General features: G+C 37.8%; 1 protein-coding gene across 1 annotated transcript in view; it reads left to right on the forward strand.

Moving 5' to 3' along the window:
- Positions 1–4,408: 4,408 nt before the first annotated feature.
- LOC310897481 (uncharacterized protein) overlaps positions 4,409–23,772 on the forward strand; it is a gene marked incomplete at its 5' end in the record, with an annotated part of 51,835 nt that continues 32,471 nt past the window's right edge. Inside the window, 2 exons of the mRNA XM_083831131.1 lie at positions 4,409–5,026; positions 20,834–20,924. Of these exons, the coding sequence (XP_083687257.1) occupies positions 4,409–5,026; positions 20,834–20,924 (709 nt within the window). The remainder of the gene's footprint in view (positions 5,027–20,833; positions 20,925–23,772) is intronic.

Genomic DNA, 23,772 nt, shown 5'->3' on the forward strand with positions numbered 1-23,772 from the left:
CTGAAAGTTTAATTATATATAGAATGCATAATGATGTCTGTGTTTAAAGCTGCCTGAATATTTGCATCCTAGAGGGCCATTCTGAGTGCCTTTGAAGACTCAGTGAACATATTTAGAGAGAAGAAAATAACTCTTCCTATAAGAAACAACCACAGTGCTCTCTTTTTGAGCCTCAAGACTTAGAAGGAGAAGGTGTGATATTTGGAGCTATTCAGACTAAACTAACTTCCATATGGCAACATCTTGAAAATTAAGGATGTGGCATCAACAGGGTGATTCAGAGAGTAGAAACGGAGAATTTAGTCTGGCTGTACCATCAATGGGGAGATTTAGGAGTCCCTGAAAGATAAAAATTCCACACACATACATCAAGACCTTAAATAACTGAGTTTGAGATGTGTCACTCCTTGAAGCCTATGTGACTGAATCAGAAATGGACATTAGATGCCTGTGTCTATTCCATTGTTTTAATGAATAAAGCTAATTGGATGTTTCCCTTTTTACAGCTAAAGGGGAAAATGAACTTCTGAATAAGTGCTTCATGTCTAGGTTGTATGCCAAAGGCACCTGAGCTGAGATCCTGTGTTGCTGCCAGTAGATGCAGTGGTCTCACGTAGCTACTGGGTTCCTCTTCCCTTCCTGCTCCTGCCTCCCATTTTTCAGCTTGCCTTCTCCTTTACCTGAGCTCTGGCGCTCAAAATAGGACAGGAACTTTCTTTTCACAATAGCAGATCAAGTCTCTCAATTTTACCTATCGTAAAATACACACAACTGTGACTGTTCCTTCATACTGAGACTAATGGGATGGAAGAGCAAGCTCCATATTATTAAACTCTCTTACTCTCCAAAAGGGTCACATCCAAACAGCTTGCTGGGAATGGCCTTTAGTCTGTGCTAAATTCCTAACTAAGCCAGGCTATAGATAGTCCTTCAATAGTACCCCCCACTCCTGCTGTGTTCATCCATTGTGCTACCACGTGCAATGAAATCGCGGAAGCAGAGGAGAACAAACAGCAGAGTACAATTCTTCAGCTCATTGACTCACTCTTTCTGCTTGACTTACTCGCTTCTTACAGGCCCTGGGTTTTTTATTTCCACCCTGGAAGTGGTTAAACAAATTCTCAAAGGAGAATCTGTGTTACAAATTCTGGTTGCAGGTACATTTCTGAATGACTTACTGAAGCTCAGTCTGCATTTGGCAGATTGCTAACATTGTAAAAATATATAGCTTTATTAAAAATTCCACTATTTAGTTGTTGTAATTCTTTTTTATTTCTCAATGTCCATGTTTTTATTTCTGTGCCCATGTCTGATTTAATTCTGTATGTATGCAATGACAAAGCAATTTATCATTATCTGTAATATTGTATGAAATGACATCTCACACTCTTAAAGGTAGCTGGCAACTGGTCCTGAGAGTGTGGTCATGCCATCACATAGTGAATGTCATTTGCACTGATTACACAACCTTTTCCTACCTTTGCATACTTGCCTTGATGCAGAGAATTGTGTTTTTACTTTAATGCTCCATTGATTATCCTACTGGCCTGAACAGAGTCAGGAACCGAACCTGTGTGATAGTGTGTAGGGTGGTATAGAGTCTCTCCTGTTTAAAATCAGGCATGTCTGTTATCAGCAGTATTAAGAATTAATGGAAAATACTTGAAAATGCCAAATGTGCACTCCAATGCATTCTTATCTGACACTGAAATGGGATATAGTCTAAGTGAAACGATCTAAGTCACAAGAAGAGTACTGACGGACATGACTGTAAACAGCCAATTTTGTCTTCCACCTTTTTTACCAAATGAAAAAATGAGAACAACAAAATAAACCAAATCAAAACCAAAACCAAAACCCCAAGAGTAAAACTGCCTTACTGTGTGTCACACTGTGGACAAAATCTAAAGGCAGCTCCATATTATGTCACACAAGGCACCTCTTTTCTGCAGTCATCGTACTCAGGGTGCATTTTCAACAGACTTCTTGAACTAGAATATGCTCCATGACAGAATTTCTTCTTTTGATAATTTTCCTATAAATTTCCCCCAAATTTTTAAAGCTTTCATGCTTTTGCACTTGTACACAAGTTATTCCAAAGGTAAGGAGCTTTCTCAAAGTACAGCTGTCCTATTGCACCAGTGTTTTGTGAGACAAGTTAATTGCATAACATTCCGTGGTTTTGTGTTGTTGTTTTTTATCCCTGAATCACCTAATCTCATGTAGAATTTAAACAGTAAGCAACAAATATCTGAAGCAGTAAATAACAAATTAAATCATATAAAATTAATTCTTCTCACATTTATAATTTGTTCAATGTATGTACGTATTGAGAATAATGCCAGTGACATGTAAATGCAGCAGAAGTTTATTTAATGAATGATTAGTAAACAATTCACCACTGTCTCTCTCATTACCTGAGCTAAGATTCAACAGAAATGTACCATAGGTAGAAATACAGATGCAGAGCAGTGAAAGAATATTAAATCAATATGTACAAGACTCATATTGAAAAGGCAATTTTAACTTAGGCATTCATTTATTTCTGAGTGCTTTGCTCAGCAGCCAGACAGGTTTGTTGCTATTGCTTTTCCTATCAAATCGACAAGAAAAAAAATCCTACCTCTTATAATTTAATTTATATACATCCAGTGTATGCATTTTGTGGTAGGATTAAAAGATATTTTTAAAATCTTAAAATCCACCTTGAATTATCCATATTGTCATGGAAAAAAAATGTATTTAGAAAGTCATGTTTAAACCATATTTGATATTAGGTTGTTTGATATTTTTTAGCTGAAAATGCTTTGACTTGTAAGATTCAGAAAGTGACCAATTTTTAAAATTAAGACAAAAAAAATAGTTTTATCTATCTCTGATATATACAAGTAGAATAAACCATTTTCCCCCTGTTTTGCTTTGTGTTTTTTTTTTTCCTGCTAGAATTTTAAGTTCCACCTGCAAACATATCTTGATATACAGTGTATATCTTGCTATATTGCATATGCATCAATGTAGCTTTTTTCTTTTTTTTTTTTTTTTTTTTTTTTTTTACTTTAAGGCAACTGCATTGAATTATACCTGATGAGAATCAAAACTATTGCATGTAATTGTTTTGAAATGGAAATTTAGGGGGATGGTTGGACCAGATGATCTTGGAGGTCTTTTCCAACCTTAATGATTCTATGATTCTGTGTAGTTTTATGAAACAGGATATATGCCAATATGTCACCCTGAATAGAGGTCTTAAAGTAGAATAGAATGAAAGAAATTACATGAATTTTGCTTTAAATATTAGGACAAATGACTACACTTCCACAAAGCATTATTAACAAAATGACCAGATAACAAGAAAATTTAGACTCAGGTAGAATAGACAATATGACAGTAAAACAAACATGTTATTAAGAGAACTTGATTTGGACATCCAAAGTTTCCAAAGAAAAGATACCTGAAACTATAGCAACAGTAATTGGGAACCTTTGTGTCATCTTCTGATTGAAATTAATGGAGATACCCGTCTCGTAGATAAAGCTGATTAACTTTCACATTAACTAATGTGAGAGGTTTATCAAGCTATATTTGTAAAGGGTTGCCAAAATAGCATGAAATCAATCAATGCATAAAAACACTCATCAAATGCCCACTAAAGCCAATGGGAAGCTTTACAGTGATTTCAGGGAGCTTTACTTCCAGTGTGGAAACATAAAGGTCCTCACAGAGAATAAACGCTGGTACCAGAATCCTATATTTATTTATTTATTTGTTTGTTTGTTTGTTTGTTTGTTTTGTAAGCAACAGTACACAATTACACAGTAGGTTGACTCTGACACTAACTGCTCATCTGTTGACTGGCACTCCAGATTTTCAAGAAAAGGTTCTAATTATGCCAGTACAGTCATTTGTACTCTTACCACTGACTCACCTGCTCCTGGTGCGACACTAACATTCCTGAAGCAGAGGAGTGCATGGTGGCAATGACTTCGATAACTCCCTGTTTTTCTATACAGAATGAATTGTTTAGCATTGCTTGAGTTTGGAATATCAGCTAATAATAGAAGGGATAGTTAAAGAACTCATGGTTGGCTTGCAGGGATGTTTGCATTTGGTAACATGATTAGTGAAGCATATATATAGGAATTATTGAAAGTGAATATAAAATACAAAAGACGTAAAAGTTATCAGATATATATTGATAAGTGCATATAAGTTTCTTGGGTTTATGTGGCAAGGGCTTGGTAGCAGGGGACTGCAAGGGTGGCCTCTGTGAGCAGAGCCCAGCAGCCGCCCCATGTCAGATCAGAGCCAGCTCCAGACGACTCCAAAGGGGACCTGCTGCTGGCCAGAGCCGAGCCACGGAGTGATGCTGGGTGGGCCTCTGGGAGAGCTGGTTGAAGGAAGGGAAAAAATGGTGTGCTACAGAAGCTGGGAGACAGGAGTGAGAAAATATGGAGGGAACCAGCCCTACAGCCCCCAAGGTCAGTGCAGCAGGAGGGCAGGAGGTGCTCCAGGCACACAGCAGCAGTTCCCCTGCGGGCTGTGGAGAGGCCCCTGGTGGAGCAGGCTGTCCCCCTGCAGCCCATGGGTCCCACACGGAGCAGATCTCCACGCTGCAGCCCGTGGAGGAGCCCCCGGTGGAGCAGGTGGATGTGGCCTGGAGGAGGCTGCGGCCCATGGAGAGCCCCCGCAGGAGCAGGCCCCGGGCCGGAGCTGCAGCCCGTGGAGAGGAGCCCACGCAGGAGCAGGGGGTCTGGGGGGAGCTGCCGCCCGTGGGGGACCCGTGCTGGAGCAGTTTGCTCCTGGGGGATGGGCCCCGTGGTACGGAGCCGTGTGGGAGCAGTTCTTGAAGAGCTGCTGCCTGTGGGCAGCCCCCGCAGGCTCAGTTCGGGAAGGACGGCATCCCGTGGGAGGGACCCCATGTGGAGCAGGGGCAGAGAGTGACCGTGAAGGAGCGGCGGAGATGAAGCGTCAAGGACTGACCACAGCCCCCATGACACATTCCCCTGCACTGCTCGCGAGAGAGGAGGTAGGAGAGGGTGGATGGGGAGGGGTCAGGGGGTAGAAGCGTGTTTAGTTTTCTTTTAGTTTCTCACTGCTGTAGTCCACAAATGATAGGCAGTAAATTACATTAATCTCCCTATTCTGAGCCTATTTTGCCCATGACGATAATTGTTGAGTGATCTCCCTGTCGTTATTTCAGCCCCTGAGCCCTTTTCATCATATTTTCTCCCCTTTTTTACTTTGAGGAGGGGGAGCAAGAGAAAGGTTGTGGTGGAGTTCAGCTGTATAGCAGGGTAAAACCAGCGTAATAAGATAAATATGCTGCACTAGAAAGAGCAAATCCACTGATACTTAAATAAATAATTAATCATTACTGAAATCTTGAATTTTTTGCTTTATCTGATTTAATAAATTATGCAATGAGGTCCAAAAAGTCACTTAAGGCAGTATAACTGATATGTGGAGCTTAGCCTGGGAAACTAAAGAAAATTATAATACATTGTTTGATTAGTTTCTGTCCTGATTTCAGCTGAGATAGAGTTAATTTTCCTCCTAATAGCTGGTATGGTGATGTGTTTTGGATTTAGGATGAGAATAATGCTGATAACACATCGATATTTTAGTTGCTGCAGAGCAGTGCTCACACAGAGCCAAGGACTTTTCAACTTCTCATGCTGCCCTGCCCGCGAAGGGAGTAGGGATGCTCAAGGAGCTGGGAGGGGACAGCCAGAACAGCTGGCCCAGGCTGGCCAAAGGGATGTCCCATAGCATGTAGCATCTTATTGAACAATAAAACTGGGGAGGGGGAGCACTGCTCGGGAGCAGTGCTGGGCATTTGTCAGAGGGTGGCAAGCAATTGCATTGTGTATTCCTTATTTTGTATATTCTTTTATCATTATTATTATTTCACTCCTTTTCTGTCCCATTTAACTGTCTTTATCTCAGCCCATGATTTTTTACCTGTTTTTGTTTGTTTGTTTTTGTTTTGTTTTGTTTTGTTTTGATTTGATTTTCCCCTCCATCCTATGGGAGGTGGGGAGGAGTAAACAAACAGCTGTGTGGTGCTCAGCTGCCTGCCGGGTTAAAGCACAACATTTCCAACCTTAATGATTCTATGATTCTGTGATTCTAAATAAACTTTTTTCCTTTGATAATAGCAAACCTGCTGCTGCTTTATAGGTAAGTAAAAAATAATCCTAAAGTTACAATTGCTTACATCTCTATCAACTCCTCCTTGTTTTTCCCTAAGAATAACCAAGACATTTCAATTTTGCTTTTATTTGACCTTAACAGAATTGTTCTCTTAGCTCTGCAAACTCTTTCATTTATGTTTCTTAGGCAACATAATTTGCTTCAGTTCACTTCTTACACACATTTTGACATTTGTCAACTGGTAAATAAGACCATCTAGTAAAGGTAAATGAACAATCATCACTGAAAAACTTTCTTTCCTCTTGTTGATTAATCCTTGATTAATATGCTCTGTATTGTAACTCAGGTATCACCATTTTGCCTGTGGTGTCATGCTTCTGAAAACAATACAGATCTGAAGATTGTTTTGCTCTTTCTTGCCATTTTCAAGTCTGCTTTTCTGATTTGCTCATTACAGACCTGTTTGCATTAGTCTGCACCAATGAAAGCAGAATTGTTTACTATTTACAGCAGAGTCATCTCTAGGCTTATCTAAAATTCATTCAGACTAACACTTTGTGGCACTTCACAGAAGTTAAGCTGTTTTCTTAAATAGCTTCTCAGGGTAAAAGTGGCCTGTCTTAATCCCAGAGTTATTCTCAGTAGCAAGACAGACATTGTGAGAAACTAAATGGAAGCCTTCTAAACTGTGGATTGTGATGCTTTTGAATACCATCATCACAATATTGAGACCTAATATTAGCCAAACAAACATTAGAGATTTCTTTTATTGTCAAGTTCAAATTAAAACCTTCCTGGAAGAGTTAACATTTCCTGTGGAGTCTTGTGTCTAATACCTGCCAATTTTCTCAGAAGAAAAAAAAAAGGGAAAAAAAAAAAAAAAAGAAAGCATAAGCAACAAAATTAGGCCAAATGGTGGTATAAACTTCAAATATCAACATCTCTACATCTCTAAAGTATTCTCTGTGGAAATATAATATTCTTAGCAAAATTTCATTGTTTTGAGGAGAGGGATAAATGCTCCCTATACATATGTCTTTCTCTCTCTCCTTAGTCTTGTCATTAAGAGACAGTACTGAGACGCTGAAGAACATTTGCAGCAATGGAAATTACAGTTTATAAATATTTCACACAACCCAATGTTTATAGTTGATTAATTAGTTTTCAAGAGGCAAGTTAAAAGCCATGAAAACAACAAAACCTCACTGAATAATTTCTTAAAGAGAATATCAGTAAGCAGATATCCCTTTCAAAACATCACTATTATCAATTGCATGGGCCACTTACCTCAAATACATGTGTTAAAATTAAAAGAAAATTTCAGTATTACTTTACTGGCTATTTTACATAATATAAGCTTTGTACTTACCCCAAGAGAAAAACACATGAACACATACACACATGAACAATGAACACTTTTCGGGCTGAACCAAAATTTTGGTTTTAAATTATTTTTAAAATACCATCTGCCAAATAATGGGACCTTTCTTCTTAAAATTGCATCTGAAATCTCTTAAGCTCACTAAATATGTATGATAGATATCATTATTAATATTTTCCCACATCCATCAGGATCATTCAATATCCAATGAACAATTCACATGACAGTCCAGTAGTAGATAAAAGGGACGTTAGAACCCATGCGGCTACTGTAAAGGTGTATAGGACCTTTCTCGCATGTTTAAAATAGAAATTTCAAGAAAACATTAGACATTTGTTTTTTCCTGTTAGAAATTTAGTTCTAATTAGGCTTAGCATATAATCATGTTGAACACACTTCAATCTCCAAATTTTGCTTTCTTATAGGAAAGGCTAAAGAGTCCACAAGTCTGCAGTGAGAATCCAATTCAAAGACAGGCTTTTTCAATTCCAATTGAGCCAGAAGCAGCAACATAGGAGGAAGAACTTTCAGTTGCACTAGCTAAAAGATTCAGTTTCCTAACTGAAACACACAGTAAAAGAGGGCAAATCTCATTTTATCCTAATGCAGAGTAAGAGCTGCACTCTTTTCTAATTAATGCATAAAATTAATTTTAAATCTGGTAACACTGAAATGAATTTCTCTGATAGGGAAAGAAATGAAAACGGAACACTGTGCAGTATGTGCATACATGTAGAATGATTATTTTGAGAAGGAAAAATTCCAGTATGGAAGCAAGATAATTGCTGGTGTATGTAAAAGTTCAAGCTTAGGGGCAAGCTTCTCTATGGGCACAGTCCTACGGCTCTGATGGAACTGAATTCTTGGGAATATAGTTACTTCTAGGGAATACAGTTACATCTATTTTAATAACACTTTTTTCTTACCTAGATAATTACAAGCCATGAAACAGAAGTAGATGGTGGTCTTCAAAACTGGAGGAAATGATCCTAACAGAAAGAAAAGAATAAAAGACAATAGTTAAAAGCCACAGACAATCTCCATCTTATATATTTTCATTTCCATAAGAAGCAAGGCTCAACAGATATAAGCTGGATTTAGCTAAAAGCAGTTTGATTTATTTATTTATGTTTCAATAAATTCTCTCAGATAACAATACCATTGTGTCTACTACTAAAAATAGTAACCTTTGCCCAAGCTGCAGAACACTAATCTGAAATATTCCAGCAAGACACAATACAATCTTATACTCTTCAAGGCTTTATAGTCTGTAGTTATCCCTGCAGAGCTGTTGCCTACTGCATATTCTATGCACATGCAATGTAAATGATGTTTTGATTTTCCATTGCTCTCAGAAATCTGCTTCTTACTCGAGGCCTGCATTTCATCCTTTTTTTATCTAAATGGCTTCTGTCTCAGCATGGCTTCTACGCAATTCCTTCAGAAGACTTTGAAAGGTGCCAGTCTTGGCAATACTACTACTGATCTGAAACACTTAAGTAAGACAGACTGCTTCACTAAGCACTGAAAACATACACAAGCCTAAGTAAGGTAGACTGATCCAGACTTTACCTTTCTCAGACTGGAAGCAAGAAGAGAAATAAGAAATGAAAAGATAAGAACATACATCAGCTTAATACGATTGGTATGTTTTTGGTCTTCGTCCCTGACAGTTTCAGAAACTGAGCTCTGATCCTGCCTATTGACAAGTGCCCTATTGCTGTAGGCTAGGTCTCTAATGGTTATTGAACACATATAATCCATCAGTTTTTGTCTGGTCTCCCCTGTAAACTTTAGTAGTCACATTTCAAGCTCAAATGTCCCACATTTATCTATTCTAAATCGTTTCTAATGCCACAAAGCAAAGGTTCAACATTGTGTTAACAAGATAAAGTGGTAAAGAAGTGACCTAGAGAAGCATCCAGAGGATGACTTTCATTGGACTCAGACTATTGCTCGGGAGGGTGACATCTTAAGAGCACACACCAGAGGGAAAGTGTATCTTAGCAGCAGCAAAAAAAAAGTGTTTGAGATGTCAGAACTGTTAAAAAGTATTCAGGACAAAGAGCAAGGAAGAGCTGACTGGAAAATGCGAAAGGTGTTCCAAGTATCAAAACTTCTAGTTACAGTTCTGGTTCATTATTCCTTCATTACAAAGGCTTTTTCATTCTCTGGATCATAGTGTGGGCAGGAGGAAAATCAGCAAACAAAGCCTAAAACATAAGCAGAACAGTCAGCAAGGTAGTGGTTGAAAATAACTTTCTCATCAACCACCAATGTAAAACTCTTCAAGTGAACAAAAAGAAATTATTTAAGAGAGCCATCAAATCCACTATCTTCCCTCAAACGATGTACAAAAATATTTCAGTGTTTTTGTATGAAGGCATTTAATGGTTAGACATGCCTTGAAAAATCAAAGTATCTGCCTCCATTACAATGTATTTTAGAGTTTAATAAAATCTGTTCCATAAATTAATATCATATTAAAATCAAGATGAAGCTTTTCTCTTACTGAGTTTCTTCTATTGCATTTTTCCTGGTGCTGAAACCATTTTCTGGTATTATGGGAATGTAAACTGGGACAACCTACAATCCCAGTATTTTTGGTCCCTGCCCAGAGGGAAACCTTTCCATGTCTCTGTTTTAATTCATGCTTGGACTCTCCACATGACAATTCGATCCACTCTAAGTAGGTTACCATGCCAACCTCCTTAACGTTAACCTTTACAAGAAACCACAGAAAAATTGCCAAATAATTCAGGATAGCTGTTCTAAAATAACAGCAATGCTTTAAAATGCTACCACCTGGTGGTAACCGAGTAGCAAAACCTTGACACATGCTAAAAACGGATGACCAAATTCTGCCTCTGACTAAATAAATTGCCAACTTTAGAGGCGTTGCAAACCAGTTAAGGGAAGCTAGTGGGATTGTATAACGTTTCACCTACAATGAACTGTGGCTGAGTTCAGGAGAGAGAATATGACACATCAAATTTTGCATGGTCTAGTATCATGCATTATACACTTTTCATGTATCACAGTTCACATACGTATCTGTGAATAAAAAGCCAAAATTAAAGTTCACTAAACAAGATGGTTAAGGAGATGGTTCACTACTTGGTATTGAATGTGCAGGCTATTTGTCCTGGTACAGAATAAAAGATAGAGATACACAAATAAGGAAAAAGGATGAATTTTCTACAAGGGTAAATCCACTGACTTCAGCAGAGCTACAGCCACAGGAAAACATTTGGAGATCCCCTTGTCAATTGCCTTATGTAACATGATGTGTATTAATCAGTAGCTAGGATAAGGTAGAAGAGACAAATGTGCATTTCTACAAATATCCAATGATTGCTATTAAAATCTTTACATTTGCCACTTTCAAGTAATGAAATCCCTGTTCTCTGGGCAGAGAAGCCAAGAACACCAAACACTTCAGAGAAACCAGTTAGGGAATACTGCAGACTTTTATAACAGACACCATGGGCCTGGGTCTGATCTCACTTACACTGAGTCAGTACAAGGCTGCCTCTGCTGGCTTCAGCTGAATTATTTCTGATTCATATTGGACGGAGATCAAAACAAAGTCCTCCTCCAAGTCTAATTAATTTTGTTTTTAGTCTCGCTTGCATTTGAATTAACAGTGGACAGTCAATACATATGCATTAAAATTTCCCTGTTAACTCTGATGATAGAAGCATATGTGTGTTTCACAGAGTGCTGTGTGTCAGCGTACCTGGAGAATATGGTTTTGGTTGGTACAGACAGATCATAAAGGAAGATACCCATAAGTATGAGAAAATGCCTGATAATTTGCATAAGCATCTGGCAGTGTGCTAGGAGGGCCAAAAGCTCACACCGCATCTGCAGATCATCATCAGATTGCTTTGCCACTGCTTCTGAATGGCCTTATATATCATAGCCCATGCTTCTGAATGACCCTATATATTTCAATTCTGAAATTACAGCTTCCTTTTCTGCCTTTCAAATTACCATTGAGCTTACAGGCTTAGAGGTAAATGTGCTAGCTCTTCACCCTTCTTCAGAAACAGAAAATCCTTCCCTGTATGTGAAAGCGTCATTTTTTTAAAAGATGTGGAGTTTTGTTGTTGGTTTGGGTTTTTTCTCCCCTGCTAAATTCAGTTTCCTAATCCAGAATCATTACATTGATTGACAGATGCATAATAGCCAGAAATGCATGGTAAAGTTGAAAAGGAAAATAACCTTTGCTACAGTATAATATTTCATGTAAAAAGCTATACAGTAGCAGTTGTGATACCTTAAATTTCCTATATTATTTCCTATACTTATGATAGCATATAACTGTAACATCTATTTAGACTTATATTTTATGATGGTCATTGCAGAAACTGACCACTGTGAAGTAGAATAGCTTGTACAAAGAAATAAGGAAAAATATCAGATGAGAAGACGCTTTCTTTTTTTTTCTGGGAAAAAAAAAAAAAGATTATTTTAGCCACCTTTCTACGTGTATCCAATTGGTTCTGTTTTATATCACTTCAGATGACATTAGAATGCTAGTATCATGTACAAAAGCAAGAGATCCTTTCAATTACTTACGCATGTGTTCAGACTGAGTTTTTCACTGGGACTCAAATGGAAGCTGATTTGCACATTCCATTTGTTCTTTGTACACTGTAAGTACCTGCTACTAAATTTATGTTGATAATCAAAGATATCTTTTCTGACTTTTTTTCATATTTTTGCTCATATTTCTGAGGAATGGTCAAGAAATAAGAATTAGATTTTTTTGACAATGCCAGTTCTGTCTGAATCCCTAATTATTACTGGTGATTATTTGCACATGCAGGCTAATGGGCATTTCTTTCTAATACATTTTCCTCTGGAAAATCACAAAATATTGAATATACTTAATATGCTCAGGTTGCACACATCTTGTAAACCTAAATATTGACCTGGCTTTCCCTAAGGTGGCAATATGGTAGTGCTTTAAGAGCCTTGCTGAGTAACTAGGGGAGTGATAGATTAGAAAACAAAGTCATTTCAGTCACCACCTACACACACACTTCAACCATTAAAGGTAGATTACATATTTGCAGTTTGTAGTCCAGCTGGTAAAAGGTCTGATTGCCCAGAGTTTTGTCAATGCCAATAAGCAGAAGGAAGTATGTATCTGGACAGATGAACAAAATCACTGATGGGAGTCTCTGACTGAGCTAGAAATCAGGAACTATGAGGTAAGTGCAGTGTGATTAAAGTCAAGATAGCTGGCACTAATAAACAAGAGCCTCAGGCTGGACAATCTAAAGGAGCAAGAAAACTAAGGGAGACAAAAAGAATGGAGGAGCTAAGAATGCCACGATTTCAGAAAAGAAAAAAAAAAAAAAGACATGATGTTACATCGACATTTGAATTTCATGAACAAATGAAAATACTTCACAGACACCAATATACACATGTTTCTAGAGAATTCTATGACAGTCGTGATAAGAAAAAAAAAATCTGCAAACAACTCAGTTTTCTCAGGCAGGAGAGGACTTAAACACAGTTTAGGTCAGAGCCCCATACATGAGTGGAAGGAAGAATCAAGGGCTAAAGCAGATGAAAAACAGAAAGAACGTTTGGGATACAAAGTGAAAGTCTGAAATTAAAGGAGCCGGAAACACTGAACACAGCTCCGATCTTTAACATAAGCAAAACCAGAAATCAACTAGATCATTACAAAAATAGAGAATAATAAGAAATGTAGTAAAAAAAAAATATTAGCAGTGTGACTCTTGAAGATAAAGGAAGCTATTCTAGTAATAGAAATGTGTACTATTTTTAATAGTTTAGAGATAGTAGGTCACACAATTACAGCTCCATCGTGTACATACTGAAACATCAGAATGTTTAAAAGTTTTATAGGAAACTTTATAGCATAATGAAAAAGAGGAACTAAAGAGTTAAAACAGTATAGAATTTGGCATTGCAAACAAGCTGGAGAAATTTAATAAGGAAAAAGCAGAAATAAAGCTACTTAGAGTGGCTTCAGTCTCAAGTACCAGGAACACTAGTGCTTCAAAGAACTAAATGCTAAAGCCCATATCTCCACTAGCCCTTACCACATGCCACGTTTCGTTTTACAGAATGTTCATAGAATGGTGTCTTTTTTAATGGTATTTTCTAGCAAAGGATATATTTGTCTTGATTTGTCAACCTATTGCTTTGCACCTGATCTAGTAAAAGTAAACAGATCATAAGTGAAACGAGACCCTTTATAATGCTGGCCTATTCCTCAAAGGATTTGACTCCAGGGTTTTATATAAAAGAGAACACAGGAGGTCCTGCAGATGAAAAATCTGTAACTAGGCACAAAAAGAGTGAGGTCCTATGCAGAGTGCAGTGTATGACTTGTAGCGATCATCACACAAACAACTAGGCAAGTAACCTGCAATGCTAAGCAACATGGCCAGACTGATCCTTGGTATAACTCCATATATTAGGAGGAATTTGTATCCCAGACGACTGTCGTGTTGAGTCTCATTTGAACCTGATGTAAGCAGGTTCAACTCCCTTGATATCAATGCAATACGACCAGCTTAGTGTAGGAGGCATGGATTTGGCATAACATGTCTCTTGTAGTGAATTGATTTTGTGAAACACCACAGTTTGTCAGCCCTTTTGATATCTCCAGTCTCTGGAGATCTGCCCCCTTCTAGTACTGCATTGATTCATTGCTGAGTTGACCTTTACGAATGGACCAGAATAGAATAGAATTTAGTTTGTATAACGCCTTTCATTCTGAAGATGTCTCCAATCACTGATAAACCAATAATAATATGAAGCTAATGTATAGGCAAATAGAAAAACAGTTGTAAATTAGGCAGCAGTACATATACTGCCTTGAATACAAGACTATTAAAATGAAACAAAAATAAAAACAAAAACAAACACATGGTTTGCTTGTATTTGGGAGTTTTCTCCCTTTACTTTTAAATCATAACACTACAGAAAACATTTTGTGTGTTTGGAATACACTGAACTATAGTATAAATCAATATGTAACACTTTTCACTGATCCATTCTTTTGGATTTAAAAACATTTTGTTTCTTCCAGATGAAAAATTTTCCTTTTTTTTCAGACTTAGTTTAAGGCAAATCTATGCAGTTGTTTTTGAGATGTGTGAGACTGTGCTTTGCAGGTCTTGAAAACCTATTTCTACAAAGTTTCCTGTTGACCATATGAAAACATTTTTTTTTTCAGCTCCATTACTTCCTCTCAATTTCTTGATACTTCTGTGGTAGCATAGAGGTAAAGAATTATCATCATGCTCTTCATCTGAAAGACTAAAAATGCTTTAAATGCTACAGAAGTTATGGAGCAATATGCTGATACATTCAAACTGTTTGTGAGCCTGCAAAGCCAATATCTGCCTTACATGTCTTTATATTCACACAGAATTGTATTATGCTTAATAAGACTTCTAGTAGCTGAATTGCTTGGTATGCTTATGATCACAGGGAGCTATAGCATGGTAACAAAGAGTGCATGAAGCACTTGCTTTGCTAGAAAAGCAAAGGACATGCATAAGGAAAAGCAGTCTATGAGCCTGAAAAGCAATAAAACCGTGGAATAAGGGAATGCAAGAAATTCAATGTCAGGAAAGCTAATTTGAAAAGGTTTAGGAGTGCAGACCAGCTTCTTCTTTACTCCATATTAGCTACAGTTGCCTGACGTCAGATGCTGCCATTCTGATGCATGTTTTATATTTTCTTGCTACTAGTGTAAGATAACCCCAGATGATTAATGTGTTGTAAAAACATATCTTTGTGGGAGAATGTTGAAAGTCCTCAGAGATACTTGCATTGCTCCTAAATGCAGTTTTGAAAATCTATTCTGTCTGTTTGTCTGACTGGTAAAGGATTTCCTACTCTGCACCAGCTAATATATGGTTATGAAATGCCAAGACAGACATCTGAAATGTGCATACATCTCAGAGTTTAGGGAACTTTTCAAATATAGAGTTTTTTTTCCTTTTTTTTTTTTTTTTTTTCCTGAAAGTGGATACAGTAGATTGTAGCAGATGGCTTGTTCTGTCTGGTAAATCCTTCTTAGTTCGTGGCTCATTGAACTAGTCGTGTCATTACAGTCTAGCATGTTAATTTGGAATCCATGTGCTAAACTTCAATGCAAATTTTTATGATGAAAAGATCTGATCCGTTTGCACAATAGCTACTCTTTCTTACTCAGTACAACAAAGTAGTTAAAGCTCCCTCTGGATATTTTTTCAAGCTAGATTTTCAACTGTCCTCTACAATTTGATTGGAAAAGCAGATTGTGTCTAGTTGCTAGGAGGTTAATGCAAGCATATATTTTTCCTAGTGACTTGGAAACCTGGAGACTAAAAAGAAAAATCCATTTAATATAATAATCTAAAATTAACTATAGTCTACATTTACATCTGTATCTTTCACTTCCTTAACCATTTTCTTGGCACAGAAGTTGCTGAAGAACTTCAAATTTCACATGCTGTAGTCTGTTGGTCTCTACAACATAAGGCAATTTTCACTAGAAGCACATGTTAAAGAAACTTAGAAACTAATCTTCAGCATTATGTAGTGGATTTCCACAAGCCTTTTAGTGATTAAAGGTTTCATTACTAGGCAATTAGCACCTAAAGTTAAGTGCCAGGCGTTTAACACTGTATTGGAAGTGGAACTGCCACCGGTGGGGGATTGCAATGTTGAATGGATCATAATGGAGCCATGAAGTAGAAGCAAAGGGGGCAGACAAGGTCAGAGGGAAGGGGAAGCTTCAGGTGCAAGTGTATGAGCAGTGAGGATCTTTTTCAGAAGGTTTCAGAAGGAGATTTGGTCTGATGATGGACATGTCAGGGCTGGAAGTTCCATGGGGGTCCAGGAGCAGTGGGAGCTCTCTGCAGCAGCAAGGCAGGGCTTGGCACCAGAGCCCATCCCACCACCTGCCAGGAGCAGGGCAGCTGGGGCATTGGGGCAGCTCCAGCCCCAGGCATCGTGCTCCTCTCGGGGGATAAAGCCAAGACAAGGCTGGACCAGCCCCAGTGGGGACCATGGCCAGGCAGGACCAAGCAGGACAGGGCTGTGGGGAGAGGGAGATGGGCCTTGCCACAGCCTTGCTGGGGCAGGGGCTGATGGCCCTGGGGGCCTGCACGGTACTTCAGGCCTTGCATGGTAACGTGGATCTTGAGTCAGAGTGAAGCCTGTGTGGAAACTGGTCACAAGGAGTATTTGTTCAATTTTCTGTGTCTTTTGAGATAGAAACCACTACAGAAAACCTTACTAGTTCTTGTAGAACATTATAATGTGGATTGTTATTGCTTTTGTTTTCCATGAAAGGATATATTTAGCTGGAAACCTTCTCTCTGTTACCGTAAGAAAACTGAACTGCAATTTAAACAAGATTCATTATTTTGTGTTTATTTCAGAATTGAAGATCTTGCATATTGGCAGTGAGTGTTGAAATGCTGAGCTGGAAGCTGATTAGTTCTTTTCTTAGCTCTTGCTAGTTTTAGCTGCCTCTTAATCATTTTTTCTTTTTTCTTTTTTTTTTTTTTCTTCTCACCAGCAGGAACATTTTAGTCCTAGAAGGGTTGCACAGACTTTTTTCCAGTAAATATATCTAGTATTGATTTATCTGTGAACAAACTGCATTTGTTGTTTCAGTATAAAATATGTACAGTACACATTGGAGCTGGAAGATGTTAGAATTCTCTGATCTTCCAGAATAATAAATAATAATAATAATAAAAAAGACCTGATTTTAAAAAAGACCTTGTTCTGACTCAGTTCCATAGCTCACTTTAATATTAGAGGAAGATGCATTCATGTATCAGAGTCTAGACTGTGGAGCTTAATATATTCCTTCAGTGTTATCGTGCTGTTTCAAGATAGCATAGGGGTCTGAAACTACAACCAGTCATTCAGAGGGATAGAAAGGTCACTTTCTTTTTCTTTCTTTCTCTTTCTTTCTTTCTTTCTTTCTTTCTTTCTTTCTTTCTTTCTTTCTTTCTTTCTTTCTTTTTCTTTCTTTCTCTTTCTTTTTCTTTCTCTTTCTTTCTTTCTTTCTTTCTTTCTTTCTTTCTTTCTTTCTTTCTTTCTTTCTTTCTTTCTTTCTTTCTTTCTTTCTTTCTTTTTTTTCAAAATTCACCATTTGAGTACCCTTCCAGTGACTACAGTCATTGAGAAGCTGGGCAAACCAGTCCACAATATAAAGTCCAAGGTACTTGTATTAGATTTAGTAAGTATGTTTGGAAAAAGAATACAGTTAAAACCCAAACCCTCCCCCATGTATTACCTAATTGTTTTTATTTGGTAGAAGAGAAATGTAGTAAGTACTGGACTAAATTCTGTCCTTGCTTCTGCTGAAAAGCTGGATAGCAAGATAGCAACTAAAAAAAGAAGCGTCGGAATGAATCAAGCACTAACGGAGCTATATATGAGTAGGAATTAGATGGTGTGAGCTGAAATAGGTTTTTGCAGAAATGGAGTTAAAAAAAGCACAAAGCAATGTAAAAATAGCTTAAGAATGAAGGCTTGATTTCAATCTGATGTTTTGGGAATAGCAAATAGTACACTAAACTGTTCCATCACCTGAAGAAGTAATGTAAAGTAACAAACAAAATCCTTTTTGCAAAGCAACTATTAAAGAGATATTTTAACCTGGATTATATCTTTTTTCTTTCTTTTATTCTTTTTTTTTTTTTTGTGAATGACAAAAGCCATGAAGACTGCACGTTTCCTTTTATACTTTTTATTTAAAAGGTGGTGTTACAATGGTCTCTGCTTGCATGAATAATTTGCATTGAGACAGACTGAATTTCAGCATGGAAGTGAAGTCTGAATGCTGGTTTTGTTCATTTTTATAAATTTATGATAAAGTCCTGCAAATTTACAGCAGAAAATGCTACAGATGTTACAGGCACAGCTGCAGCATTTCAAAGATCTATAGGGTCTATAGAGTGGGTAGGGTGGGATTTGTCTCATCTTTCTTTTTAACTGTTGGCAGAAATTCATCTGACTAGTTTTACATAGCTACCTTGGAAGAAAAGGGCTTACGTCCTTGAGGTACTTATTTCTGTCCACTAACTGCAAAATGGACTGACTCAGACATGTTTGCATTGTGGATATTTATGCCTGATGCAATGAATTATATCCTTAGGAGTATGAAGTTCTTCCTCAGGTGCTCGTGCTCAGCTTTCATTTTTATAAACCCTAAATAAATCTGGATCATCAGCAACTTGTCATATTTCTACTTGGATGAGATGAATCATGCCCTGGCAGTGTTTATCTTTTTTATTTTTTTTTCTTTTTAGCCCAAGCGCATGACTATGCAGATTAAAAATCTGTAGACAAATGTGGTTGTAAACAAATTAGATGGGATGAATTCAGCCTTGAGTATTTTATCCTCTTTAACAGGCAGCCATTATGTTCCTGAGCTGGTAACAAACCATCTCAAAATGAAATGTACTGTACAGCACTAACTGCAGATACCAACAAGCCATTAGGTGGCAATTTAAGAAAAATAAATTAACATAATAATTACAGCAAATTCTGATGTTTATACTGGCAACAGTGACCTCAGTACCTTAAGGGGAGATGAGTTTTGTTGTTGGTGGTGGTTGGTTGGTTGGTTTTACCCTTTTTTGTTTTTAATATAAGACTACCATGCAGCAGGAAACAGATTTATTTATTTGTAATTCCATTATTGTTTTTGTACTTGTTATAAAATGAAGTTACAAATTCTGATGGATTTTGAGTAATGATAGTTATTGAAAGCCCATACTCATGAGTAACTGATGTTGAATGGCAAGAGAAAATCTTGAGACGCTTTAGCTAGCATTATCAAGTTAATATTTTTCTGGCTGGCTTTTAAAGAAAAGACTTTTTGAGGAAATTATTTGGAGGCAAGCAAGACAATTTCTGAAGGAAAATACAAAAACACAGCCATAGAAAAGGTCACAGCCAGCTAATTAGATTTAAGGAGGTAGTAGCTGGTCAATTGGATGTAACCCTATGGTAAACTAAATTAACAGGGGATCAGACTTCTATACGGCTACAGTATGTCTTTATTAAAAAAGACCTGGTTGAAAATAATAAAAAGGAGATTGTCAAAAGCACTTTGAAAACAGAATTATTACTTTTGTAAGCACAAGCATATGTACTGGAAAATACATGAAAAAGATTTAGAGCCTGAAATACATACATACACAGACACATTTATTTAATCTATGAGAGTGCAATGAATAGGTCAAAGAGGAAATGTAAAATTATCTGTATACTTCTCACATTCATCATAAGATGCAGAATAATTTATTTCTTCTTAGTGTGTTAGTCTATGAGGTCACCTACTTACAGAAAACATGTTCTAGGAGGTTTCACTTCTGGTTGCAATCAAGCTAAATTCAGGTGGTTAACTGATTACAACAGGGTTGCAAGTAACTTCCCATATAACTGGGTGTGATCTCTCAATGAATTAGAAATAAATCAGTGATCCCAGTTACGGAAACATAAAGACAACTTATTTAAACGTTTAAATGCAGGGAAGATATTTAATAACATTAGAGATAGCGTGCAGGTACCATATAAGAGCCAACTGTCGACATTAGAACCTCCTTTGGTCCTTTCTTATCATCAGCAGTCCATGATCAATTCTGATTGGAAGGCACAACATGGTGAAAAGGCAGAACTGTAAAAAGCTCTTTTGAAACATAAATGCTATAAGATAGTTATTTCCCCAACTTTGTTCATTTTTTCTGCTCATATATAATGACTTAATTATATGAAACAAGTCATGCTATCATACTTAATCTTATTTTCATTTACTGTATATGCAGATATCTAAATTGTTTAACAAAATACTTAATGGAATATTCCAGATGCTATGTTTTCTTATCAAAAATTATCATGCAGTGCAAGGATGAAAAGTTTTAATAAGGTAAATTCAAATGCACAATACTGGGAATCTGGGAAGCAATGTTGGCTTTTGGCTTTTACAGAACTATTGAACTGGTGAGAGGGAAGGCATTAGGACTGTAATGTGGGAAGACCCTCTGAAAATGTTTAAATATTGAGTTAATCCTCTACCGAACCAAATAAACTGGTTTTGAATGAATGATTCCATTTTGGACCAATGGACACTTAGTATATATCTGTATGCACCTTTATTATGAAAGGCAATTAGAAATATTATTGCTTAACTTCACACCATGCACCAGCTGCAAAACAATTACAATGACTGTAGCAACCACCGCTGAACAATAAACCACAACATCAGTTTTGTTTTTGGTTCATCAGGAGACCAGTTGGCAGAGTCCCTTGGGAGGCAGTGCTGAAGGGCAAAGGAGTCCAGGAAGGCTGGACACTCTTCAAGAAGGAAATCCTAAAGGTACAGAAGCAGGCTGTCCCCATGTGCTGAAAGATGACCTGGTGGGGAAGAAGACCAGCCTAGCTGAACACAGAGCTGTGGCTTGAGATCAGTAAGAAAAAGAGGGTTTATGACCTTTGGAAGAAGGAGCAGACCTCTCAGAGGGACTACAAAGATGTCATGAGGCTGTTCAGGGAGAAAATTAGGAGAGCCAAAGCCTACCTTGAGCTCAACCTGGCTATTGCCATTAAGGACAATAAAAATGTTTTTATAAATACATAAACAAGAAAAGAAGGACTAAGGAGGATCTCCATCCTTTATTGGATGTGGGGGGAAACATAGTAGCAAAAGATGAGGAAAAGGCTGAGGTAATTAATGCCTTCTTTGCCTCAGTCTTTAGTAGTAAGACCAGTTGTTCTCTGGGTACTCAGCACCCTGCGCTGGTAGATAGGGACATAGAGCAGAATGAAGCCCTCATAATCTAAGAGGAAATGGTTAGAGACCTGCTACTCCACTTACATGTACGTAAGTCTATGAGGCCAGATGGGATCCACCAGAGGGTAATGAAGGAGTTGGTGGAAGGGCTCACCAAACTGCTTTCCATCATTTATCAGCTGTCCTGGCCTGCAGGGGAGGTCCCATTAGACTGGTGACTAGCAAATGGGATGCTCATCTACAAGAAGGGCTGGAAGGAGGATCTGTGAAAATACAGACCTGTCGGTCTGTCCTCAGTGCTGGGGAAGCTCATGGAGCAGATTATCTTGAGAACCGTCACACAGCACTTACAGGACAACCAGGAGATCAGGCCCAGTCAGCATGGGCTTATCAAAGGCAGGCCCTGCTTGACGAACCTGGTCTCCTAGGACAAGATGATGTGCTCAGTGGATGAGGGAAAGGCTGTGGATGCAGTCTACATAGACTTCAGTAAGACTTTAGACAGCGTTTCCCACAGCATTCTCCTGAAGAAGCTGGCTGCTCAAGGTTTGGATGGGTGTACGCTTCATTGGATTAAAAACTGTCTGGGTGGCTGGGCCCAAATAGTTGTGGTGAATGGAGTTAAATCCAGTTGGAGGCCAGTCACTAGTGGTGTCCCCCAGGGCTCGGTACTGGGGCCACTTCTCTTCAATATCTTCATCAGTGATCTGGAAGATGGGATAGAGTGTACCCTACATAAGTTTGCAGATGACACCAAGTTAGATTTATATATTTTTTTTCTGGTGGCTAACAACAGTCACTGAAGGACTGTAGATGGCCAGCCAATCTCCGCTACACCCCTCTCTCATTCCACGTCCTCAAAGGAAGAGTGGGGGGAGAAAATATGACGAAAAAAAAAGAAAAAAGGCTCTCAGGTTGAGATAAGGATAAATTAATTAAAGAAAAAAAGAAAGAGAACAAAACAAAACAAAACAAAACACACAAAGGCTGTGTGGAAGAGGAAGAAAAAAACAATTATTCTCTAATTCTCATCAGCAAGCAATGCTCAGCCATGTCATAGGAAGCGGGGCCTCAATACATATAGCAGTTGTTTGGGAGGACATATGCTTCCACGAGAGCCCCCTCCCTCCATCCCTTTTCCCACCTTTTATTGCTGAGTGTGACACCCTATGGTATGGAATATCCCTTTGGACGGTTTAGGTCAGCTGCTCTGGTCATGTCCCCTCCCCACCTCTTGCCCACCCCCAGCCTGCTGGCTTACAGAGGGTTTGAAGGGAGTCCTGATGCTGTGCCAGTATTGCACAGCAATAGCCAAAACACGGGGGTGATACCACCACTGCTCTAGCTACAGGTGCAGAACACAGCACTGCATGAGCTGCTGTGAGGAAAGTTAACGCCATCTCAGCCAGATCCAGTACAAGGACACACCTATTATTATTTTTTTAATTTTTATTACTATTATTAATTTTAGTTCTTTAGTTTTCTCAAAATCTTCAGGTTTTTACGTGCTTTTATTCACTAATTTAGAACTAATCACTTCTCTTTTCTTCTCTTCTTCTCTTCTCTTTCAGCAGCCTTCTAAAAATGTAGCTACTGGCTACATTAATTTACATTAATTAATTAATTAATACAGTATTAGTCTCCCAACTAACACAGCATCTATATTGCTACTTCCTGCCCCCCTTTTAATGTATCCCTAAAGGCTTCCCTGTTCTTCCAATCAGCAACTTCACCTATCTTGCACATTGCTGTATTTTCACTTGACAGCATTCAAATGAATTTGTTTGAATGGACCATTTCATCATACTACCTAGATTACACTGTGTTACTGGCCTTATTTAATCATCATTCATCTTTCTTCAAGTCTTTAAATCACTCAGATGTTTTTCTGTATTTAATTCTAGCTCATTTAGATCAATATTAAATGATACCAATATTAAATGATACCAGCATTATTTCTGGTCAACCCAGAGCCCTGCTAGAAATGTACTATTTCATCAAGATCTCAATTACCTTTTGAGATCTGCCAGTCAGGTGTAATCCAAATGACCTGACAATTGTTGATACTGCATTTTGCTGCTTTTTAAAGCATGTGACAGGACATTAAAAAAGGTGCATTTGCATGTTTACCTTCCTCATCCAAGTTTTTAATCACATCCAGGTATACAATAGCAATACAGAACTGTGCATCTGAATTTCATCAGAATATTTGACCTACTACCACCTGATGCTTGATTAAAAATTTGCCTTATAGGAAAATAAGAAAGAGATTTTTTTAGTCATGAAGCAGACAAGAGGCTGAGATTTCAAAATGTAGTTGTTAATAGAGATTTTTCAATTTGTGGGGCAATATCCCAAGGGACTAGTACTTTGCCAAGTGCTATTCAATAATTTTTTCAGGAATGTAGACAACAACATAAAATGTTGTCTGAGT

Source organism: Anser anser (assembly GCF_964211835.1).
Source record: "Anser anser genome assembly, chromosome: 3".
Lineage (NCBI taxonomy): Eukaryota > Metazoa > Chordata > Aves > Anseriformes > Anatidae > Anser > Anser anser.